The following is a 25296-nucleotide window of genomic DNA, read 5'->3' on the forward strand; positions in this document are numbered from 1 at the left end:
AGCATCTTGGCAGGACCTTTGCGAAGCCAAAAGCGGAGCCCCCCAGTGCAAAGAGCGAGGGGGAAAAAGAGAAAGCAACAAGGGAGGGGGGGAAACCCTGCCGGGGCGAGCGAGGCGCGCAGAGGAGCGGGCTCATCGGTCGCAGCCGGAGGCGCGCGGGAAGCCAGCGAGGAGGCGCCGCGGGCCGGAGCCCGGGAGCCGGGGCCCGAGGAGCGGCGGCCCGGGGCAGCCGGAGACCAGGTGCCCGCCCGCTCGCCCTCTCAGGGCGCCGCCCGGCTCGTTGGCGGCCGCGGCGCGGAGCGCCCCATGCCCGTGTGTGGCCATGTCCTACCCGCAGGGCTACTTGTACCAGCCGTCCGCCTCGCTGGCGCTCTACTCTTGCCCGGCGTACAGCACCAGCGTCATCTCGGGGCCCCGCACGGATGAGCTCGGCCGCTCGTCGTCGGGCTCCGCGTTCTCGCCCTACGCCGGCTCCACAGCCTTCACGGCGCCCTCGCCGGGCTACAACTCTCACCTCCAGTACGGCGCCGATCCCGCGGCGGCAGCCGCCGCCGCCTTCTCTTCGTACGTGGTAAGTGAGCGGGAGCCTGGGCGGGCAAGGGCAGCTGGGGCCGCGCGTGGCGGGCGGGGGCTGCGGGGGACACGGGCCTCGGCTTCACCGCGGACCGTCCGGCAGAGCCTCGCGGCCCCTGCGAACTTGGGCGATTGTCTCTCTCGGCTTCGCCCGGGTCTCGGGCTCAGGAGTTGCGCGGAGAGGACAGCCGCGTCTTGCTCAGATCGCTAACTTGGCGGAAGGGGTTTTTTGGAGGAGAGGTCGCTTCAAAGAGCAACATTTGGTTCAAACGTGAGCTCTAGGCCGTCCCGCACATTTTACTCTATTTCATTTTAGGGGGTTTGGCCATTTGGCGAAAAGTAGTTCAAAAGAAATAGATCCGAAATCTGAACAGAAGCGTGCTTGGTCTGTGTAAATGTGTTTGGCCTCGCCTTTAATTAGTCCTCCAAAATGTTGCAAATCTGTAATCCTATCTTCGCAATCCGATTTGGAGGTATTAAATTTCTGAAAAGTCTGGCGAGCTGCGGTGCATCCGGGATTTTTCGGCCGGGTGCACTTTCTGGAAAAGCGCCGTGGCTTCGGTTTGGGGTAACACTTTTGGAGGGGTGGGAGTTCAGGGACAAGGCTTGGCTCTTCGTTTGCCTTTCTCTGTGGGGGAAAAAAATTCCTTGACTTCCTTTGCTCACTACCCTTGTTTCTACTGCGCAGCCACTCGGGCGCAGAGAGCAGAGTCGCCGCCGCTGCCCGGGCCTCTCTCTGGGTAGAGGGGCCTGGCCTCGGTGGCCGGATCTGCTCACGCAGGGGAGGACGTGCCCAGCCAGAGGGGGGCCTACCAGGTGCCTGGGAAGCCAGGACTGCTCCAAGAGCCTCCAAGGACTCAGGGATTGGCGGCCTCCGCTTCCTTCTAAGGAGGAAGAGGGGTTGCCCCGGGGTCTGAGCCCTCCAGCCCTACCCCAGGGGAAGCCTGAGTGCGGGCCTCGCTGCCCGAAGACCCCTGGGCGCAGGGCAAGTGTGCTTCGGTCGCCCAGGTGGCAACTGGGGACCACGGCCCACTCTCACGTTCTCTCTGCCCGTTCCCTGCAGGGCTCTCCCTACGACCATACACCGGGCATGGCAGGTTCCTTGGGGTACCACCCGTACGCGGCGCCCCTGGGCTCGTACCCGTACGGGGACCCCGCGTACCGGAAGAACGCCACGAGAGACGCCACAGCTACGCTCAAGGCCTGGCTCAACGAGCACCGCAAGAACCCCTACCCCACCAAGGGCGAGAAGATCATGCTGGCCATCATCACCAAGATGACCCTCACCCAGGTGTCCACCTGGTTCGCTAACGCGCGCCGGCGCCTCAAGAAGGAGAACAAGATGACGTGGACGCCGCGGAACCGCAGCGAGGACGAGGAGGAGGAAGAGAACATTGATCTGGAGAAGAACGACGAGGATGAGCCCCAGAAGCCCGAAGACAAGGGCGACCCCGAGGGCCCCGAAGCAGGTTGGTGGACGCGGGAAAGGGTGTGTGGAGCCAAAGAGGGGCCTGGAGAGGGGGCGCCCAAGGCCTGGAGGTTGGGGACAGGGTTTTTGCCTTTGCGGGTGGGGACCTGTGGCCTCCGCGTCTCTGACCGCCTGGGTTTCACCCGCAGGAGGAGCAGAGCAAAAGGCGGTTTCGGGCTGCGAACGGCTGCAGGGGCCGCCCACCCCTGCCGGCAAGGAGACCGAGGGCAGCCTCAGCGACTCGGATTTTAAGGAGCCGCCATCCGAGGGCCGCCTCGACGCGCTGCCCGGGCCCCCCCGCGCCGGCGGGCTCTCCCCGGCCGGGCCCGCGGCAGCGCGGCTGGCCGAGGACCCAGCCCCTCATTACCCCTCCGGCGCGCCGGCTCCGGGCCCGCACCCAGCCGCGGGAGAGCTGCCCCCCGGTCCCGGAGGGCCCTCGGTCATACACTCGCCGCCACCGCCGCCGCCGCAGGCGGTGCTCGCCAAGCCCAAACTGTGGTCTCTGGCGGAGATCGCCACATCCTCGGACAAGGTCAAGGACGGGGGCGGCGGGAACGAGGGCTCTCCGTGCCCACCGTGCCCCGGGCCCGTAGCCGGGCAAGCCCTAGGAGGCAGCCGCGCGTCGCCAGCCCCGGCGCCATCGCGCTCGCCCTCGGCGCAGTGTCCCTTCCCAGGCGGGACGGTGCTGTCCCGGCCTCTCTACTACACGGCGCCCTTCTATCCTGGCTACACGAACTATGGCTCCTTCGGACACCTTCACGGCCACCCGGGGCCCGGGCCAGGCCCCACCACGGGTCCGGGCTCGCATTTCAATGGATTAAACCAGACCGTGTTGAATCGAGCGGACGCTTTGGCTAAAGACCCGAAAATGTTGCGGAGCCAGTCCCAGCTAGACCTGTGCAAAGACTCTCCCTATGAATTGAAGAAAGGTATGTCCGACATTTAACGCGGGCTGCGTCGGTCCCGGACCTTCCTAATTTATTAAAAAAAAGAAAACATGGCCTTGGCAGTTATTTTTCCATCAACATGAGAGAAAAGCAAAACTACCCCTCCTACTAAAAAGTTTATAGTACATGGAGATGGATGATATAAAAATGTAAACATCTCCACACACCCACAGAAATGTCTTAACCAACTGAAAAGAAAAATTTTAAAAAGGATTTGTATTAAATCTTATTCTGTATATTTAATGTAGCATTTTTGTATTTAAATTGATAATTCAATATCTTTGAAGTAAATTATGAAATTAAGACACCTGTACAGGCATTTAATGTTTTTTTGTAATATAAATATATACATTTGTGTTTCCCCCAAAACTGTTTCATAGTTTAAAAATACAAGTTTAATTTAATTTTTTTACACCTATTGATTTTTTTCTGGGTATGAGCTAAAGTATTATTACAGAAAGGAAACAGGTTATATACTCTTAGATTTGAAAAGTAAAAGAAACTGCAGCCGCCTTTGTAAAATGCAAAATATTTAATTAAAAGAGATTTTAACATTATCAGAGCCACTCATTACTTGTTAGAAGCCTCAATAAACTGTCCATCGCCCTGGACAAAAGATGCAACCTGCAAGTTTTTTTCGAAGTGGGGAATGAAAGGTTCCACCGAACCCAGTTTGCCAGCGGGAAACCGTAATTAGGCTTCGAGCTCCAGGGAACCTGGCCCTGCCCGGAATGCAAATTTGGATCACTGATGCGGGCTGCTGTGGGGGGTGATTGGACCCTGGAGGAGGGACGAGAGAGACCCAAGAGTGTGCCCAGAAGGGAGAAGAGATGGCAAAGCCAGTTAGAGACACGCACCACCCGAGCTCCAACGCTTAACCTAATTACTTCCAATCAGTGTCGTGTTTTATGCAAAGCAATCAGCTGGTGAACTTTGCTAATGAGTTCGATTTTATGCCGGATTTAGCCCTTATTACTATTTCAAAGGTGCTCTGGGCTAATGCGGGCGGGAAGCAGTTGGGGGATGCCAAGGAGAAGGCTTTCCTAAGTCACTGTTGTCTCTACCCCTTCAAAATTGGGCATTGATCTCTTCGCTGGATTTGATTAAATTAGTAATTGTTCCATCCGCGACCGTGCGGCTGGTAGGCGGCCGGGTAGATTCCCCGCGCAGCCGCGGGGCTGGGGCCGCGGGACCAGCGAGGAGACGGTTCCCCCCTTTCACAGGTAGGTGTCACACTTGTCCTGAATTACAAGCCTGCACTTTGCAGAGTCGGAGATTGGCGAGAGAGGGAGCGGAAGTGGGGGAGGGAGCACCACAGGCGCTTGGGGGAAGCAAGGGGAGCCCCAGATGGATCAGAAGAGTCCCCCGCCCCACCCCACGGGCCCCCTTTTTGGACAAGAGGCATTCAGCAGTTAAAGGACATTTGCCTTGATAATGAGGCCGTTGTGGACTTGATCAGGCTTGTCGTCACCTTAGCACGTCTCCCATCGCGGATTCAAGAGTCTCGAGTAGCTGCAAAAGTATTTCTGAGGTTTTATTTTCTCCATTTAATCCCGCACATTTCATCTCAAAACGAAGTCAGGTCGGGTCTCAGTCCCAAACGAGGAAGAGAAACCGCCCTGCGCCCGAGGCCCGCTAGCACTGTCGGTGCTCCAGTCTCCATTTTGCGCTGGAGATGGAGAACCACGGACGTGTGGAATTTCGTGGGAAATTTTCACTGGTCGGGGAAGGGGAGGCTTTAGAGCAAAAACATACGCCAGCGAGGGAAATTAATTTGCTCTATTAAACCCAAGCTTGAGTGTAGAGAGAATGTGTTTGCACATAACACCGGTTTAATTAGGCTAAATCAAAATGCACATATTTGCATTTCTACTCAAGTCTACTTTAACCCTACTTGATTTTTTAATACCGCCCAAACTTTCACCGGAGTTTTTACTTTTGCTACTTTTTCTTTTTCCTTTAAACCTGCAACGGGGCTTCTTTAGCTTATTCGAATTTAAACAAGTTTGAAACCAGCATTGTCCAGATGTTTTGGCGAACAGCAGTCGACTTCAGAGTTTAAATGAGTGAGAAAATTCACGCAGGGAAAATGGTTTCAAACTTGGAAGTGTGAATGATTAAATATGCATGAGACGATCGTATTTTACTTTGTCCCTTTAATTATAAATGATTTTTTTAAACAATTGAATTCCAGAGATGACTTGCCCTACCCCCCGCGCTCCAATCCCCTCCACCCACAACCGCCCCCCGCACACACAGCCCAGTTCACAATCAGTTTTTCCCCCCTGTTGAATATGCAACCCCAGGAATCACCTTCTCTTCTAAAAAAGTCAGAAGAATAGGCCAGTCCCCTTCTCTTAAGAGAGAGTTTAAGGACGACATCGACTCTGGGGGATTTGGAAGCACTGGCCCTAAACCCTGCCCAACGATTTTAAAAAGAAAATTACAGGCCTCCTTGTGTTCCAGGGAATATGCAAATGGCGAGGCGCGGGCCTCCCGGGTCTGATTGCCGAGGCTCGGGGCCGAATGCCCGCCGGGGCTGCCTGGGAACGGGAGCCGTGCACCGGGGAGCCAGCGGCATTTCTCCCCAACGAGGGGCTGCGGGAAGCGCCTCCAGCTGGGCAACGAAACCGCCAGAGGTTGGAAGGCTGATGCCCAAATTCGCTGTCCCCTGCCCGCATCCCTCCTACCCTTGGCCTCTAGAGTTTTCTTTGCGTACTTCGCCCTAAGTACAAGACCCAAATTAAGTTTAGGGTTTTCTCCTTTGCAGAGTTGGGGTTCGCTGACCAGTGTTTTTTCTGGTGTGTAGAGACTTTTCAGTTTGGGGGCGGCCTGCCGGGCGGATCGAGGTATGTGCAGTTAAGACATGTCTCCCGCGTTTAATCCCAGAAGTAGTGGCTTGTCTGTAAGGTTCCAAGTCCCTCCTAGAGCCTCTGAGCCTCTGCTTGGCTGCATCTTGGGGGCCGTGTCGAAGGCGATGCTCTTTGCAAGGGGCGGGGAGGGCAGGGGGGAAACCTTCCGGCCTGCCAAAGGTTTGTTCGCACACTTGAACTGGGGCGCGTAAATTACGCGATGCGAAGCAGCGCCTAAAACATCCCGGTGCTGGGGTTGCGCGGCATTTGTCACCTGCGCTTGGCTGCGCTGGTTCCAGTACCCAAACAGAGGCTAGCCTGGCACTAAGGGTGACTAGGAGTCGCTGAATCTCGCAAAAGAGTTGCTGAGTCCAGCAACAGAGGCCGCGGGATCACTGAGTGGGGTCCCTGCAGTCAGCCCCCGCCACCCCCACCCAGGGAGCTCCAAACCGGAGACCCGCTGGGGTTCTTCCCTTTTTCCCTCTGTGCGCGGCGGAATCAGCTTCTGGGATGTGGGGTGAGAAGTCAACAGCCCAGTCAGTCCCCGAGGGCTCAGAGAGGTTGAGGCTGCAGAAAGGGCCCTTTTTCCTCCCCACTCCTCGGATCTGGGGGCCAGTGCCCGAACTGTTGTTCTTAGGCCTGGGTGAAGAGCCTTTATCGAGGCCTCCTGGTTGCAAACCCCTCGGGGCCCTCTCATTTCCCCCGAGATGTACGCAGCTCTTGGAACCTGGAAGATTGAGGGGCTGGGGTAAAGTGGTCGTGCGTGCGGTTTCAGAACGGGTGGTGCCTACCAGCCCACCTGTCCCGCCTCACAAGCTGCCAACCCCGGGCAGAGACACAAAATAACGCCCTTGCAAAGCGCCCAAACTGAAAGGAATGTGCTTGCGCTCCCAAGAGGGAGACGCAGGCGGATGCAGTTCAGGAAGGGCGCCGCCTACTGGTCCCCGGGCGCCCTGCGGCTTGTAGAGAGGAGGAGTTAGGCGACACCCGGCCATGCCCCCTCCCCAACCCCCCCCCCCCCCCCGCCGCGGGGTCCTTAGCGCTGAACCCCAAGAGGGTCAAATGTAAACTCCCCCGCCATCCCACTCGCTCCAGCCTAGGACCCAGAACCCAGTTAACACTGGGGATTCGGGAAACAGGGCCTGCGACCAAAAGAGGATTAACCCTGCAGATGCCTGCCACGGCTGGGGCACAGTCTTTACAAACCAGCGGCAGGGAGTTGAGCAATCTGCGGGCGGCCGGAGCAGCCTGCTGGTGGGGGCCGCCGCCGCGCGCAGCCCGGGCATTTCGGGTGCTCCCGCTCGGCTTTAGGGGCACGCATTCCGTTTCTGCGGGTCTTCCCACGGCCGGCCTCTGGGCCCCCGCACAGTTTTTTATTTGCGGTTTGGCATGTAGCGGGGTCTACCACGCAGCCGCGGCCCCCAAAGATCATTTCTATCTTTTGGCCTGTGGATTAGACATCTTTAGGAACGGGAAAAATAAAACTACCCTCGAATTCTTCAAACCCGGTTTAGAGCGCATCTTTAATGAGGTCGGCGTGGCAAAGCTGGAGGTGCTCACGTGGACTTCCTTCTAACCCTCCTGAAGGTGTCCCCTGGTCTCCCCTCGGGCCAGGAGACTTTGGGGGACAGCGGGAGGCGCGCCCTCTGTTTGGCTCTTCTCATTCCTTTGCCTCTAGGCAGCCGAATAGGAGGGAAATCGGCTGGACCCGGATCTTGCCCCCTGCTCTTCCCCCTAAACTGGCCAAAGCTGCCGGACTGTCCGTAGACCCACTCCGCGGGTCTCCCTTTTGGACCAGGCCGGAGAGGTTCTCCTTTTCGTTTTCGCTCTAAATGCGACTTGGGTCCCAGGCACCAGGTGGGGCCCAGGTTGTGGCCTAACACGATCGCCTCGGGGGCCGGGAGGCAGCTCCGGCTGCACACCCCGCCCTAGCCGGGGCCCCTCCGGGCCATTGGGGATCTCTGGCCTCCAGTCGGCCTCAAGCCCCAACCCTAGGTCCCCAAGGCCGCCCTCCGGGCCGCGCTTGTTTCCGGCGCCCGGAGGAGCCCGGCGCTCCCAGACGCCACTTTTCCCAGTGAAATCTGCTTTTATTTGCTCCGAGCAAACCCCGGGCTCTCAGTGCTCCCGCCTGATGGATGCAAATGTAAATGTGCACTTATTTAATTGGATCAGGCCCCAAGATAAAAGAGATAAACGGCTCCCCGTTTGCTAACTTATTTTCCGAGGCAGCGCCGCGTGGAGGAGAAGCTAATGAAGGAGGGGCGCGTCGCCGGGCGCTCGAGCTCTCCGCGGCGGTGCGCGCTGGTCAGTCGGTTCGGCTTGGACCGCGGCTCCTCGTCCATCTCTACTGCCCGCCGGGTAGGATCCGCTTGGTACCTTCGGTGCAGCAGGACCAGAAAGTGAGAAGGCGCGGCTTTGGCTTCGCGCTTGCAAATACCCAACCATTCGCCACAAGGTTCTGCGGTTTGTTCCCCCTCTCCATTTATACCCAGCTCCCTATACTGGAGTCCTACTGGCCAGGCCCATTCGATGGAAAAATCCTTTCCTGCTCCCCTCCCCAGGCGTCGTCTTTCACCCCATGTGGCTAGGGCCACGAAAAAGGCCAGGAGTGTCCCCCACCTCCAAACACCAGGGTCCCGTGGAGCCGCCCTCCAGGCGCGGAGAACCTCTTCTCTGCTCCCAGACGGCTCTCTTTTTGACCCGGGGATTTCTTTCAGGACTGGCAAGGACACACCCTCTCCCCAATAAAGTATGCCCGCGATACACATAACCCTTCCATGGTTTCAAAGGGTCGCAGAACCCCAACATCCAGACTGTGTGAGGGGGAAGGGCTACCTGGTTCTCCTCTCCCCTGGGCGGGAGTTCAGAACTTCAGCATCAGTACGTCTGTCTCCTTAACCCTCGGAGAAGTTCGTTACCTGATTTTGATCTTCGGTGTTTCCAACAGTTTCTTTTCTGTTTAGAGGGGTAGTGGAGCAGGTAGGGGTGGGTGAGGGCAAAAGGGCGGCTGAGACAGACTGCGGAGGATGGGTGCAAAAGAGCTGGGGAAAGGGGGCGCCCTAGGCCGAGACACTCGCCAGGTAGCCGTCGCAAGCTAGGCTGGTCAGGGCTGGGCCTGGTGAGGGCCGGCTGGTCCGGGCGGCCCGGCCGCGCCCCATTCCCAGTGCGCTGATGGATTGGCTTGTCAGGAGAGCTCTGTGCGCGGAGCCCATCAGAAAGCACTTACCTCGCTAAACTGAAATTACTGTCTTTTCAGGGGCTAATTTGTGTAACTCCCATGGAGGGGCTTGGAGGGGGTTTGATGAGGCATAAAATGATGATTAATGAATTTATTGGCCGCTGCTCATCAAACAAGGGCTGGGGAGCTCCGGTGCGCACCAGCGGCCTGTCGGAGGCGCTCAACACAGCTGGGGCGCTCCACACAGCTGGGGCTCTACCTCAGAGGATTCAGCGTCTTAAAGGATTCCCATTTGCATCCAGCCCTGGCCCTGGGCGCTTTCCTTTCCTTAGCCACCTTTTGCTGACCAGCCTTGTATTTGGGGTATGGGCTCCAGCCATTCCACCATCCCAGCAGGCTGCCGGCTCTAGTGTTGGGGGGAGGGGGGGAGGGACTCCTGTGGCAGCAGGCTCAGAGGTGGACAGAGCTGCTCCAGTGTTCTAGAAGCCAGGACTTGAGTGTGACCAGGGCATCCCAGGCAGCGTGGAGATGTAGGCTGTTGTCCAGAGGCATTATAGCTTACTGGTTGGGCCCTTTGGCCTTGGTGACTCAATTCTACACCTGCAATTTAATAAGCTGTGTGTCCCTGGGCAGATCACATAACCTCTCTGAACCTCAATGGCCCCTGCTGTACAATGGCCTGTACCACCTGTTTTGTGAGGATTCTAATGGGTTGCATGTGGTCATCCTTTGATATAGTTATTATGGTCATACTCTCTTAAGACCTCACTTCACTGAAGATGCTAGCTGAGGCTTGAGGGTGGGGGAGGAAGGGAGGAAGACCTGAGGCTTTGGGTTCTGACTTGGGGAAAATCCTGCCAGCGTGGCTGATGTCCTGGAGCACTCTTCCCTTCCCCACTTCCCTGGCATCTGAATATTACTCGCTAAAACTTGATTGAGGGGGGCAGTGGGGAGCCTGAGAAGGCAGCTCAGACCTTTTGGAGCTGACTAGACCTGGCTTAGGGTTCCCTACAGGAGCAGAATTGAATTTCCGGTTAGCCCACAGGACAGTTCACAGCTGTTCTCATTCACACATAACCCACCCTTTCTCTACAGGCTCCTTCCTGTCTTTTGAGTGTGTCCTGAGGGCCTTTTGGCTACTTCCCCTAGTCTGAATCAAAAACCTGCAGCCCATAAACTTATAAACTCAGCTTGGAGTCTTTGCTTCCCCTACCTACCTGTACCCCCCACAGTGCCCCACCCACATCTCCCAACAACAGGCTCTACCTTTGTCTCCCCAGGACTTGCTGCCCTGCTGAAGCAGTGCATGGGAAGACCTTGGCATTGGTCAATCCAGTGGAAAGCTTAGGCTGGCCTCCATATTAGTGCAGCTCCACTTAAACCATTACCTTCTCTCTCTCCAACATGCATTAATTGAGCATCTGTAATGTGCCAGATACATTGTTCTAGGGGATGATGATGCAGCGAGCAACAAAGCAAAGTCCCTGCCCTCCTGGAGCTTACATTTTAGAGCGAAGGACAGAAAGTAAACAATAAGTGTGATAATGGCTAATCTCCAGGTGATGAGCATTAGGAAAAAAAATTAAGGCCGGGCAGTCTGGGAAGCATCACCTGGGAGGGGCCATTTGAGTGGATAAGCTGGGGGAATGGGTGCCTGTGCATGCATTTTCATTCAGTGTGACTCTTTGTGATCCCATGGACTGTAGCCTGCCAGGCTCCTCTATCTATGGGATTTCCCAAGCAAGAATACTGGAATGGGTTGTCATTTCCTCCTCCAGGGGATTTTCCCGATCCAGGGATCAAATTCGAGTCTCCTAAATCTCTTGCGTTGGCGGGTAGATTCTTTACCACTGAACCACCTGAAAAGGACAGGCAGATAATCGGAGGGAGAGAGTTCCAGGCAGAAGGCATAGCTGGTGCAAAGATCCTGAGGTAGGAGCAAGTTTGAGCAACAGCAAGAAGACTTTTGAGGGAGGGAATTAGACCAAGGCAAAGCCAGGTTCGCATTATATGGGGCCTCATAGGTCCATGTGAGATTTTTGGATTTTATGATGACAGAGAGGGAGGAAGTAAGGGAGGGAAGGTTTTCAGGGGAGAGACAGGATCTAAGCTATGTTTTAAAGGCATCCCCAGGTATGAGGAGCTGAGACTCTGGAAGGGGAAGATTAGACATAGGCACCAGTTAAAAAGCTGATGGAGAATTTTGGGGGAGGTGATGGAATTCAGTCTTGTACCAGCATGGTAGCCAGGGAAATGGGGAGAAGCAGTCAGGTCTGGGTGATATTTTGAAAGTAGGGTCAAAGTTTTGCTGATGGGTTGGATCTATAAACACTCTTGGGAACAAGAGAAATGGAATTCTGGGTGCCTTCAGGAATTTGAACCTGAAAACCCAGAGGCATGGAGTTGCCATATGCTGAGATGGATAACATTAAGGGAAGAGCAGGGATTTGTATTTTTCAGAGAAGGGGGAAGTAAGATACTCCCTTGACCTGATACCCAAGTCCTTTGGCCCAAAGGAGTTGCTCTTAACATGCTGGCAATCCAGTGGCAAAGGTGTCCGGGCCAAACCCTGAAGTGAACAGATCGTACCTCCTGAAACCAGAGATCTCAGAACGCTCTAGTTCAGTTCCCTTTTTATTCCTGTCTTTTTTTCCTTTTCCCTTTTCTTTTTTTAAAAAGTCAGTGGAGAAACTGAGGTTTAGGAAGTGAAAATGACTTGCCCAAGCTCACATAGTGAGTTTATGCATGCATGTGTGCTAAGTCGCTTCAGTCGTGTCCAACTCTTTGTGATCCTATGGCGAACCCTCCAGGCCCTTCTGTCCATGGGATTCTCCAGGCAAGAATACTGGAGTGGGTTACCTTGCCCTCCTCCAGGGGATCTTCCCAACCCCAGGGATCAAACCCTTGTCTCTACATCTCTTGCATTGGCAGCAGGTTCTTTACCACTAGCGCCACCTGGGACATCCCACTGAGTCTATAGGCAGAACCAGATGGAAACCCGAGTCTCCTAACACCTAGGCTGTGTTCTCTCCCTCTGTCTCAGCCAAGCTAAGATCTCGCCGATATCTGTATTTTAACCGAGAACTCCTGGAAACAAAATGCCTTAACAGAGAGGAATGAATTTATAATGGTGGAATCTCAGACACTATGACAGGCTGTCAAGGGAGATATTTTTAGGCTGGGCTGGGAAACATCTTAGCCCTCCTCCAATGCTGCTGGAGGATGGGCTGCCTCCTCAGGACTCCGTGTGTGAAGTACAGATGAGGGAAAAGCTAGGAGTATGTCATCTCCCCCAGACACTCACCAGCAGGAAAGACTAGGACCGCTGCTCCTGCCAAGGAGTGTTTACTTCCCTAAATAATTGCCATCTGAAAAGATTTGCTCATTTCTCCTGTTGGAAGTGACTGCCTGCCCACCCACCATGAGCTCACATACTGCAAGCAAAAAATGAATGTGCCTTCACCCATCATTTTACAGAGCAACTTCTAGCAAACAGATTTAAGTTGGGGACAAGGACTTCAATCATGAGTCTTTCATGCATTTATTTTGTATTTCCTCTTCTTTTTAAAAACTTAAAAAAAAAAATTGTTCTTGTTGTCGTTTAATTGCTAAGTCGTGTCTAACTTTTTTGTGACTCCATGGACTGTAGCCCACCAGGCTCCTCTGTCCATGGGATTTTCCAGGCAAGAATACTGGAGTGGGTTGCCATTTCCTTCTCCATCTTCTTCTTCTTCTTTTTTCTGATGTCTCAGTTTGACTGTTTTTTGCTTCCTCCAACCCCTCGATCCTTTTCCTGAGTCCTTATGTTTTATATATGGTCGTCAGCTTGGGGATTTTTTTTTTCCTGTAAAAACTATCAGTGGCTTTGTCCCCAAGGGAACCCACAGGCCCTTAGAAACATCATCTCAACATCTTTCAAGCAGAATGAGACATCTGTTAGCCCTAGATTCCAAATACCCTCACAGTTCCAGAACATACCAGACACCTTCCCAGCTAACACAGTTTGACATCAGACTTACCACACAGTTGTCATTTCTGAGACTTTTTTTTTAGATCTAAGCCACAAGTTTTTTGTTGTTGTTGGTTGGTTGATTGGTTGGTTTTGTTTGCCTTCTATTTGTATCCAGCATCTAAATCTAAACTCTGTGGTAATAGGTGGCTCTTCTTCTAAACACTCATACGTGCGAAGATCTTCATGGCTAGTTGAGGACTGACTCTCTTGGATCACATAAAAGAGTGGATGAGTGGTGACCTGGAGAAAAGGGCTCATTTGGAATAAACACCACCTCTTTACTCTCATGAAGAATGTGGTAGAAATTGTTGGCCTGGTTTATTTTGGTTGGTGGAGATTATTTTTTCTCTCCAGATTTGTTTTTTCTTTCATACCTTCTTTTAATTTTTTTCTTTGAATCTGGTGGTAAATGCCTGACAACTTCTAGAAACGTCTGAGAAGACTCCATAGAACTCAAAATTGCAAGGAAAGAACCCTTACCTTGCTCAGTGTTCCCTGAAACTTACTCATTTGAGCCCCACCCTCCCAATACTCATCACCTCTGACTCTTGAAATTACTATTTACAGAATTTCCTTTGAATTTTGTCACCATTTCCTTATATTGAAAGGAATGTTTATATTATCACAGTCACTGAAAAGCTAGTATCACTTGTCATCAATGGAAGACAATGATTGCAAAACTAATTAACTTAGTGAAGTTCTTGGCTGCCTGGGCTTCGAAGGCAACTTGCATCTCTCAGGGTCTCTGGTTGTTCTAGAGGTTTCCCCCGACCCCAGTCCTTCTGCTTTGCCCATGATTGTGTGTCTCCTCCTCCCACCTCCCCACCCCCCGCCAGAAATGTGCTTACTACACTTTGAAAAATAGTAACTGCTCGTTTTATAGAAATGGAAACTCAGGCCCTGAGAGGTAAAATCATTTGCTCAAGATCACGCAGCTGGTTGGTGACAGAGCAGTCAGAGATGCCTGCTTCCTGTCCCCACCCTATTCTCCCATGCTCTTTCCTAATAAATCCCCTGCGCTATAACCCTTATGGCTTCCCAGGTGGCTCAGGGGGTAAAGAATTCACCTGCAATGTAAGAAACTCAGGTTCCATCCCTGGGTCAGGAATATCCCTGGAGGAGGGCACAGCAACCAACTCCAGTATTCTTGCCTGGAGAATCCCATGGACAGAGGAGCCTGGAGGGCCACGGCCCATAAGAGATCACAAAGAGTCGGACACAACTGAAGTGACTGAGCATGCACTGTAACCCTTATCTCCAGGCGTGCTTCTGCAGGAGCAGGACCGAGATGGGAGGATCATTAGAAATCGGCCAAGTTTTTGTTCCTTCCATTCCACTGGTTCTGCAGGGCCTGAGTCTCTTTTATTGTAGTTCATTTTGGGGGGGTTAAGAACTTCCCAGGTGGCAAAGTGGTAAGGAATCTGCCTGCCAATGCAGGAGACACAGGAGACAGGGTTCGAGAAGAGTTGGGAAGATTCCCTGGAGGAAGAAATGGCAACCCACTCCAGCATTCTTGCCTGGAAAATTCCATGGACAGGGGAGCCCAGAGGGCTGCAGTCCTTGGGGTCGCAAAGTATCGGGCAACTTAGTGACTGAGCATGCACACTTTAGGGATAAGAGGCTAAGATCTACAAACCAATATGTTCTTTGACACCGTGAAAGACTCTAGTCCTTCTCTGTTCCTTCTGCAGGGCAAGAAGAGAGGGTTAGAGCCTCCAGCTCTGAGCAAAGTTTGGGGAAGGGGTGGGTGAGCTTGAGGACATGAATACATTGCCCTTTGAGAGGTCCCTGCCTCTTCAGTGCCCTCTTTGCCAGATGATTACAAATGGAAGGTCCCCATCTCTCTCCCCTTCTTCCTAAAGATGGCCAAAGAGACACATGGGAACTCTGTTTAGTGCTATCAAGTAGAGGGCTGTTGGGTTTGCAACTGTAATGTCACTCGAAGTTAGGCCCCCACCCCAAACATAGACCTTGTCCCTTTCCCCTCTCTTTCCTTTTCTCTCTGGGTGAGGACCTTCAGCCTAGCCTGTTTATTGGGTAGGCCCTCCGCAGCCTGCCCAGAAGCTCTGCCACACCTCTCAGTGGTGCTGCAGCGCCCCTGGCCTACCTCCAGTGCCACCCCCTGCCCCTCCTCCAGGGCACTCATCTCACTACCTGAATTATATCTCCAGCCAGAAGGACTTCAAATAACTCAAAGTCAAAACATCCCAAACTAGGTTATTTTATTCTTTTCAAAGCAATGGTAAATAGGATTGTTTCCTCAATGTTTATGTTTCCTTAATTTCTATATATACAGTAGAGTGCTATTCAGCCATTAAAAAGAAGAATGAAAATTTGCCATGTGCAACAACATGGATGGGCTTTGAGGGTATTATGCCAGAAAGTGAAATCAGTGACACAGAAAAAGACAAATACTGTCTGATATTACTTATGTGTGTGTGTGTGTGTGTGTGAGTTGTTTAGTCATGTCTGACTCTTTGCCACCCTGTGGACTGTAGCCCACCAGGATCCTTTGTCCATGGGACTCTCCAGGCTAGAATACCAGAGTGGGTTGCCTTCCTTTCTCCAGGGATCTTCCTGACCCAGAGATTGAACCCTGGTCTCCGGCATGTGAAATCCAAAAAATGCAACAAACTAGTGAATATAACAAAAAAGAAGCAGACTCATAGACACAGAGAACAAGCTGGTGGTTACCAGTCGGGAGAGAGAAGAGGAGGAGTAGGGGAGTAGCAGATACAAGCTAGTAGGTATAAAATAAGCTACATGGATATATTGTACAACACAAGGAATATACCTATATTTTTATAGTAACTGTAAATGGAGAATAAACTTTAAAATTTGTGAATATGATATTGTATACCTATAATATATAATATTGTACATCAACTATACTTTACTAAAAATAATTATATATATATATTTTTATATATAAGAATAAAGCCATATAAAATGACAGATGAAAAATAGTGTCCCCAACTAAAGTCAGCTCCTTCCCATTCCTAGCCTCACTCCAGATCTTGGTTTCTCTTGCCTGCCTTCATCCAGTGAGCCAGTGGAAAGACTTCAGAAATGTGCCAGCAGTTTGCGTTCCCCCATGCTTCACATGCACGCACTCCTCAAGTCCTATAGATCCTTCTGAAAGTCTTATTCAACTGTCTCTCCCACCCACTAGTCTGAGCCTCATCACCTATCACATTGACCATCACATACCCTCCTGAAGGTCTTCCTGCCCCAACCATCTTTGTAGAACCAACATAGAGACTAAAGCCTGGAGCATCCTGGGTATTCAATACATGTCAATGGAAGTGAAAATGAAGAAATGCACCCCAAGCCAGGGTACTTGGATTTTCCTATAGAAATATGAATTTTGAAACTGCTATGGGGTCAGACAGATGGAAATTCAAATCCTGACTGTACTGTATTATCTGGGGTGTACTGAAGAACCAGATTAGACAATCAGGAAATCTAAACAGAGAGGCCCGGGATCTGTGGTGATTGAGAAGGCAGACTCTGGTGGGTGCCAGACTTCTTGGATTCCATTCCCATCTGTGCCCTCTGTCAGCTGTGCAACCCGGGGAAAGTTCCTTAGCCTTTCTGAAATTCAGCATCTGCATCTATACAATAAGAATAATACAATACCTACCTCATTGCTTGTTTAAATGTTAGAGTGAAAGTGAAAGTCACTCAGTTGTGTTCAACTCTGCGACCCCATGGATCCCATACACAGTCCATGGAATTCTCCAGGCCAGAATACTGGAGTGGGTAGCTGTTCCCTTCTCCAGGAGATCTTCCCAATCCAGGGGTCAAACCCAGGTCTCCCACATTGCAGGTGCATTCTTTACCAGCTGCGCCACCGGGGAAGCCCAAGAATACTAGAATGGGTAGCCTATCCCTTCTCCAGGGGATCTTCCCGACCCAGGAATTGAACTGGGGTCTCCTGCATTGCAGGTGGATTCTTTACCAGCTGAGCTACCAGGGAAGCCCAAATGTTCAAGAATGAGGATTAAATGAGATAATGGATGCAAAGCCCACTGAAGCCCATGGTGACCTCTCAAGAAATGTGAGCACTTACCATAATTGCTCACTACATATGGTTTCCTATGATTGCAAATGATTTCATTTGAGAACGTCTAAAATTGTGTAGCATGTTTTCTCCAGTTCTTAACTACTTCACATCTTTTTGCTGACCAGCAATGGTTAAAATGGCTAGAGTTAAAAAAAAAATAGCTTATTTTAAGAATCACTCCTCGAAACATTATTTCATTACTTAAACTTTCTACTGACTCATCTGTTCCATGGTAACTGAGTCTCTCTTTACCAATAACTTTAATTACATCAATCACTCTTTTCCAAAATTGCTGAATAATGAAAACTCCTAGAGGTGACACCATGGACTTCTGTCACAAAACCATGGACTTTTGGAGGGAGTAGAATAGGCTTTTCTTTATTTTAAAAAATAGCAGTCAGTACCTCAAATAAGGACCACAACTCACTACTGAAGTAGTCAGTACTTCAAATGTTTAGCTTTTATGATTTACTATCTGTCCATCTATCTCTCTATTACTTTATAATTAGGAATGACAACTCACAACTTCCCGAATTGAATGGAATGGAATTTGTTTCCTCTTCTGACATTTCTTAATCATGTCTCCACCTTGATGATAAGATAAATAATGTTTGAGAATTCCAACACCTATTCCTTTGCTAAAAGCTGCTAATCAATTGCATAGAACAGTGGTTAACATAATACCTAAACAATTGTTTTGCTATTGATAATAATAGCTACCTCATTGAGCTCTTAGTGTATACTAGCTATTCTACTGAAGGTTTTACATACATGAGCTCAGTAAAGCCTCATCAAACCTAGGGAGTATGTATTATTATTAGGCCCATTTTATAGGTGAAGAAACTGGGACACTGAGGTTTACTTGCCTGAGTCAGTGTCAAAGTGAGATACGAACCTAGGAATATCTGACTCTTGTTTTTGGTGCCTAGATGGATCCAGGAGGGAGTTGCTGTGTGTTCTTTATGGGTTTAGGCAGTAGTTTCTTTTTCTGGCTACTTTGTGGCTCAATTCTACTGTGAGTAGAATAAGTTACCTGCTATCTGCTGAGTTTGAAATGCTACCTGATGCTGCAGAGAAGCGGTGATCCTCAGTGTGATGAGGGCCAGGGTGATGGTGGGGAGGGGGTTGGCGTGCATCTCACAAAACCCCTCCCTGAAGAGTATACTCTTCCTCCCTCCTGTCGCCTTCAGGCCCTTGTCCTCTCCCTCTGGGACTGTGACATCAGCCTCCTAATAGGTCTCTCTGTCTCCAGGCACTCTCCCATCTTTCCATCCACATGCTCTTGCCTTATTAGCCAGGAGGCAGTAGCCAGGGGAGCTACAGAAGGTTGTAGAGTGGGAGAGTGACAAAATCTAAGCTACATTTCAACTGATAAAAGTCACAATTCCTCTCTCTGTCTTTGAAGCTCTTCATCCGTCTGACCCCATGTGCCCATGTGACCAGACCCTTTCCTGGGTGTCTTGTGCTCTGGTCACACTGGCTACACAGTCACTTTCCAAGCCACTTGTCCCCAGCCCAGTTCCTTGGCATCAGAGTAACCACCCAGTTACCTGTCCGAATGCACTCGCCCTTCAGAGACTGTGTTCAGTTCTTCTAGAGGCTTCCAGGACTTTCTCAGTGGCTCCAGCCCCACACTGCTCCCTCTCCAGGGGAGGTGCTGCTGGGGAAGAGGCATCAGGGAAGTCCTTCCTTCTTGCTTTTCTTGTTCAAAACTATTCGACTTGGCTATTTGGGAGTATTTATGCCTCCATGCAAGTTTTAGGAGGAATTTATCATGTTGAAACCATTGATTTTTGTTTTTTTTCCCTCAGTACTGTGTCAGGTATAGCGTCTGAGCTTCAGGGTAGTAAGGATAAGAGCATCCAGGTAATTCTCCGAGGATACAGATGGAGAAAGGAACCAGATGCATGCCAGATTCAACCAGGAAATCTGAGGGCCCAGGTATCTTACCTTGGGTGCAGGGGAGAGGCAAAGGTGGGGGCTCCAGGCAGGATGAGGAAGGGGCTCACGACCTGCTCCTGGTGAGTGGCCCTCACCTATGCCTGGTGTTCTTTGCAGGGTGATGAACTGGTTGGGTGAGGACTTGTACCCACACTCAATGAAGGAGGTTTCCTCACTTCGATCAGGGTTCCCTTAATACCCATGGCCCAGTCTTGAGCCCTACAGGGGGACAAGCACAGGGCCTCCAGAGTACGTCATGATGAGCAGTGCAGCCTCGGGAGCCAGGACGCCTGGGTTCCTGCCCTCCACCCTCAGCTCGCACCTGCCCCACCTTAGCCAATGGCACCACCATCTAGAAACCTGAGACCCAGTCTCAGCTTTTCCTGTCTTCTCCAGATTGGCATCTCCAGTTACCAAATCTGGATTCAGATTTGGTTGATTCAACGTCCTTAATTTTTTTCTTGAGTCTCCACTTCCTTCCTGTCGCCAATGCTGGAATCCAGGCCACTGTCATCTCTCATCTCCTTAGTAGCCTCCCAGATCTAGTCCTATTCCCTGAAATTGATTTTGCTCATGAAGATAGACTGGATATGTGATGATATCATTCTTCTGCCTAAAATATCTATCAGTTCTCTACTGCCCTCATAAAGGCTTAAACTCCTAAGTATGATATTCCTTTAATTATTAGGCTCTAAACCTACAAAACCATTTGTCATTTCTATGTACTATTTTGCCTCTGGGATTTTGCACATGCTGTTCCCTCTGTCATGCCCCAGTTCTCGCTGTCTGCCCCCGACCTTTCTACAGTCAACCCCTAGATGGTGAAAGATTTGTGCTTAAAGTTCCCTCCTCCGTCAGTGATAAAGGAGCAAAGCAAGGGGCAAGCAAAACTACCTACTTGTGTGAACTTGGGTACTTAATTCATCTCTGAAGTTTGGTTTCTATTTCTATAAAATGGGGCACAATCATAGTTATAAGGATCCATTCTAGATAGATAGTTTAAAAGTCATAGGATTGTTTTGAGGATTAAAAGAGATCACTGCAGGCAAATTTCACAAACTAGTGGGGAATAAACAGAGACACAAGACCCAGTCCTAACCTTAAGGAACTTTCCATGAAATCAGATTCATACCAACATGGCTGACAGCTGCTGGAGAACCATTTCCTTCCTTCTCTTTTCCTAAAGGAACCCCACCTCTGTGTGGAGTGGCAATGTGCCTAGCCCTAAGGGATGGACCATTTATACCTGGGCCAGTTGTCATCATTCTATTTCCCTTGCCAGATGCTCACTTTCCCAAGCTCCCTTGCAATGAGAAAGTCAGGTGACCCATTCTGGCCAATGAGACATGAAGAGAAATCTACTAATCTTTCCGAATCTCAATCTCAACTTTTTTTAAATGAGGAGGTGGAATCAAAGACCAGTGTTGTTTAGTTCCCTTTCTTTTTTTTTTTTTTTTAAGCAGAGAATCCCACTTTTTTAGTTCCAAAGAAATCTTACATGGAATACTAATATTTAACAGAGCACAATTACTCCAATTGAATGGGAGCTTGGAGAGCGCGGGAACTCCAGTGTAGGCTTAACAACCATGAAACAACTCTTGGAAAGCCACTGGGTCAGAGCATCGCTACATCCTGTAGTGGATATGCATAATATTATTTGTATATATTTTTGGATACTTATTCTAGTCCAGCATTCTGAATTTCCCTTGGGAACCATCTGTCTTCACCTCTGGGTCTAAATGCTTTTGATGAACTTAATTCAATTTTGATTCTAGGGCTAGACATATGATTTAAGGCCGCCCAACATTCCATCCCCCTGGGTTCAGTGACTGGTTTAGGAATGTACACATGACCCAAAATGGTCCAGATTGAGATTGAAGCCTCAGATTTTTACTAAATTTGAAGAGAGGTACAGGCTCTTTTTTCTCATGGAACTTTAACTTGGGTCTGTAAAGAGCTGAAAACAAAGTCTACAAGGACAGGAACAGAGCTAAGAGATGATAAAAGACCAGATGTTAGAGACTTTGAGCCCTTGGATTAAATTTTGCCTGAAGACAGACAGACCTGCCACTGAATTTTAGTTTTGTGAGTCAATAGATTTCCTTTCATTTAAGTAGTCTGAGTTTCACCTTCTATATTTGCAACCCAAATTGTCCCAATAAGTACAGATCCTTTCCATATCTAGAATCTTGGATCCTCTGAGAGGTATATATGAAAGCTGTTTCACAAACTTTTCAGTTTTTCTCCTCCTGGGCATGTGGAAGAATTGTCCTTCTCCACTGGTTCTGAGAAAGGCAGGGCATATGCTTTCCTTTGCCAAGGAAATACATGTTATTTCCGGGTGGGTCTTTAAACATCATGCACAATTCACCACGTTCTCTTTTTCCTTCCCATAATGATGTTCCAGATGGTGGAGCCTCTATCATCCTGGGTCCCAGGCTGAGGACAACATGGAGTGGAGACCCCTGCTGACCCTCGATGGATACGCACCGTGAGCAAGAAATAAACCTTTGTTGTTTTAAGCCACTGAGATTTGGGGTCATTTGTTATAACAGCATAACTTAGCCTATCCTGAATAATATATTCAGAAACATTCTCCTCCTCCTCTTTCTCCTTCTTCCCCTCCTTGTCCCTTCCTTTCCCACAGCTGCCCTGCTCTGCCCAGCAGTCTTATATAACTCTATTTCTTAACTTATCTTCTGTCAACAGACTATTAAAAGGCATCCGTGATTGGTCATCTCCTGCCTTCCCAGTGATATTCAAGTGGACCTTGGCAGGAGATCACCAGCCTGGCCCACAAGGCCATGTCCCTGGCATCATCAGCAGTGCTCATCAATTACAGCTGTCAGTCAGTAGGCCTCCCTAGCACTGGCCTCAGCAGGAGGTAACTTCCTAAGCAAATGATTGGATTCACAGGGCTCTGCATTCTGAAACAAAACCTTCTCCAGGAATGCCCATTCATTATCTTAGGAAGATGAACAAGATCCTGAAGTTTGTGCTATGGTAGTCATAACAATACTCTGCCAACATTAAAAAAATTGACAATTAAAAGAATTATATACATTGACCTTCATTGTTAATATGCAATTTCTAGAGCTTATCAGTCAATGAAGATGATGTACGAGATTCTGCAGCTGTGGTGAAGGTTTGGCGATGACTAAGTTCTTTGGAAAGCAGAAAAGAAGTAAAACATTCCTGAAGCTTGAGTGTGATCGTCTTTATGAATAGGTATGATACTTGCACAGCTCAAGAGTCTCAAGCTTCCCTGCTGACATGGCCAGAAAGGCCACACAGATGGGCAAGCAAGCCAAATGAGAGTGGTGGCAACTAAGCGTCCTAATGCTGCCTTTTCTACATTCAGTACTGGCTGGTTGTCACCATCCAGGAATGCAAACCCCATATTGCTAGTTCTTTCCTTTTCTTTTTTCAGTGAAATTTGAAATCGATATAAATCATCAACTGCGTCACATTTTCCCTAAAATACTCCAACATCCAAGCTTAGTGGGTGGGCACAGGTAGACTGTTTCATAGAATATAACTGGGTCACCCTTATCATCTCTTCCCATTTTACACCATCTCCATTTTCCAGATTAGGAAACCGAGGTTCAGAAAAGGAACGTGACCTACTCAAAAGGACACAGCCAGACTTTGAAACTCAAACCATACCTTCTAACTGCTTTTCTTCCTCTTGTGTCCCAGCCGTCTTCTCATGGCTCAAGTATGTAGCAGAGGACTAAATGTCCACCAAAGAGTCATACTCTCACTTCTGTAGTATACGCTGTTAGTGGGAAGCAGCCACCAGCCAGAACTACATTTCCCAGCCTTCCTTCTAGGTGAGGTCATGTGACTCATTCTTACCAATGACAGGAAGTAATGTGACTCATTTTCAGGCACCAGCAGTTAAGAAACGGATGTGCGTTCCCCACCTCTTCCTCCTTCCACAGCTCACAGCAGATGAACACAGCAAACTTGGAAACCATTGTTGAAGATGAAAGGACCACAAGGCATTGAATCTGGGTTCCTGAATCACAATTTGGAGGAAAGACCCCTCCAGTTAGGAGTATCCATTTTGGACTTGACGTTAGGGATAAATAAACTTCCGTTGTATTTGAGCCATCATATAATTTTGGTCTTTAAAAGTTATAGCAATCAGCATTACCTTAACTATACACATAGACTCTTAAAAATATTTCTTTTATTCCCCTTTCTATAGTGAACTCTGGGAGTTGGTGAGGGACACGGAGGCCTGGCGTGCTGCGATTCATATGGTCGCAAAGAGTCGGACACGACTGAGCAACTGATCTGATCTGATAGTGCTAGAGGGATTTGTAACAGGGTCATCCACATGAATTCAATCCACTTGAATTCAATGGGCCTTGTGTAAGAAAATGGTGCCCATTAAGTTTGGTTTCTGGGTATAGATGTAGAGGGGCTCTGAGTGTCACTGCATCCTGCCTGCCCCCCTGCCCCCAATACCACATTGGCTTTGAAGAGGGGCTGTTCATATTTCAGCTGAAGGTGAGCATATATCAATTGAGCCCTCCTGGAGGAAGACGAAAGACAAAACAAGCATTTGGCTTGTCTGGGCCACACACCCTCAACCAAGATAGGAGTGAACATGTTTGGGAACATCAAAGGCAGTATGATATCTTAAGCATAAGGAGATTAACATTTACAAAGGTTTGCCCCTCGGCCGGTTCCCAAGAATCCAGCAGACAGAGCCAGAAGGGACAATTAACATCACCCATCTGCACTGGGCTCTTCTGACGTCTCATATTAATTTCTTTTGAGCTTTCTGCTAGATTTAGGATGGAGGAGACAAAGTCTGGTCTCCTATTTCAACAAGAATCCTCCACACACTAGGGAGATGTTAAAAAAGCACTGTGAAATGACAGCCTAGGAACCAAGTCTTGGGGAAGTATTTTGCCCTCACAGGTACCAGGCCACTTGCACTCAGACTGACAAACAGTCTTTACAGACCTTCTCATAGAGAAAGAGTCAGCACTCTCCTAGGCCAGCCAGGCAGTAAAAAGCAGGGCTGAGACTGCATGAATGGAGGCGGGGTGAGGCACTGGCTTTGTCCCTTTGAAGCAAGAGGCCAAGAATATCTCAACACACTCCAAGTACCAGCAACAGTAGGCAATGGATGGAGACCAAAATCCCTTACAGCTGTTGGAAACCATACCCTATTCAGAGATAATTGGCAATTAGTTAAACAACTCCTGTTTAAAATACTCCTCCTCCCCACCCTCAAAGACAGCTGTGTTTAAAAAGGGGCGGGGAGAGACTTCTCAAGAAATGTGGAAACCTAATCTTCAAGTCAATAAAACAAAACAGGGCTCTGGGAGTAAAGGAGTTAGAGAATTAAAAAATATGTCTAGGTAATGGAACATCTTTGTGAAAAAAATCCATTGTCCGTTTTTCTCTAGTAGTAGGACATGGTGGTCAAGAACACAAATTTTGGGATCTGAAAGGCCTAGGTCTGAGGACCTGTGCTACCATTTACCAGCTATGTGAACTTGGCAAGTTTCTTAAACTAACAAGTCTCAGTGTTCTCATCTGTAAAATGGGAATGATAGTAATTGTACTGTAAAGGCTAAATGAGATAGGGTTATGGGGCCTGGCACATAGTAAGTGTTCAGAAGTGTTAGCCCTTAGGCATACATGCTTATACAAGCCCCAATTCCCCATCTGGGCATTCAATTTTGCAAAGCTGGGCTTTGCAATTTGTCTCCAACCTAGTCTTCCAAACTCTTCCCCATTGCCCCATCTCCTTTCAACTGGCAACTAAAAGGAGCCAGTCTCCCAGGCCTTAATTTCCTAATCTATGAAGTGAGATAGAGAAACTAGATTCTAAGGATCCTGTCAATCTTTTCTTCCCATCTTGCAAGTCAGTTTTACAAGGACAGGTTCAAATGCCACCATGAAGCCTTCCCTGGGAAAGAATTGATTCCTTCTTGCAATGTGCAAACCTGGAGTTGAAAACTCGTGGCCCTTTTGTTTGACCTGCACTATGTTTTTAAAAATCAGAAAATGGTACCCCAAATGGTGGTTTTCCACCTTCTTTAAAAAGAGTCTAAAGACCTGCCAATCCTGGTCCCACATTCCTGGACAAAAACAATTGTTTGTAGATGGGTCACTGCTGCCCCCTGCAGGTGGGGCAGGCATTTCAAGATTTCTCCATTTCTGTGGATTCCTAGGTAAACTTGTCTGACTGCGCACTGAAGGCAACTAAGATCCTCCCTCATCCCCTCTCCTT

The 25296-nt window shown here is 49.6% G+C and overlaps 1 protein-coding gene across 2 annotated transcripts; it reads left to right on the forward strand.

The window, feature by feature from the left end:
* IRX5 (iroquois homeobox 5) lies at positions 1–21567 on the forward strand. 2 transcript variants are annotated; one of them, XM_059876803.1, is made up of 4 exons: positions 1–571; positions 1637–2042; positions 2191–2970; positions 21445–21567. In XM_059876803.1, the coding sequence occupies exons 1-4, from the start codon at positions 323–325 to the stop codon at positions 21507–21509; spliced, it is 1500 nt and encodes a 499-aa protein (XP_059732786.1). In that variant the 5' UTR covers positions 1–322; the 3' UTR covers positions 21510–21567. The 2 variants fall into 2 exon arrangements, with proteins under 2 accessions (XP_059732786.1, NP_001179673.1); NM_001192744.1 differs by lacking the exon at positions 21445–21567 and having other exon boundaries at positions 323–571; positions 2191–3541.
* The last annotated feature ends 3729 nt before the right edge of the window (positions 21568–25296 follow it).

Source organism: Bos taurus, chromosome 18 (assembly GCF_002263795.3).
Source record: "Bos taurus isolate L1 Dominette 01449 registration number 42190680 breed Hereford chromosome 18, ARS-UCD2.0, whole genome shotgun sequence".
In the NCBI taxonomy this organism is placed as follows: domain Eukaryota; kingdom Metazoa; phylum Chordata; class Mammalia; order Artiodactyla; family Bovidae; genus Bos; species Bos taurus.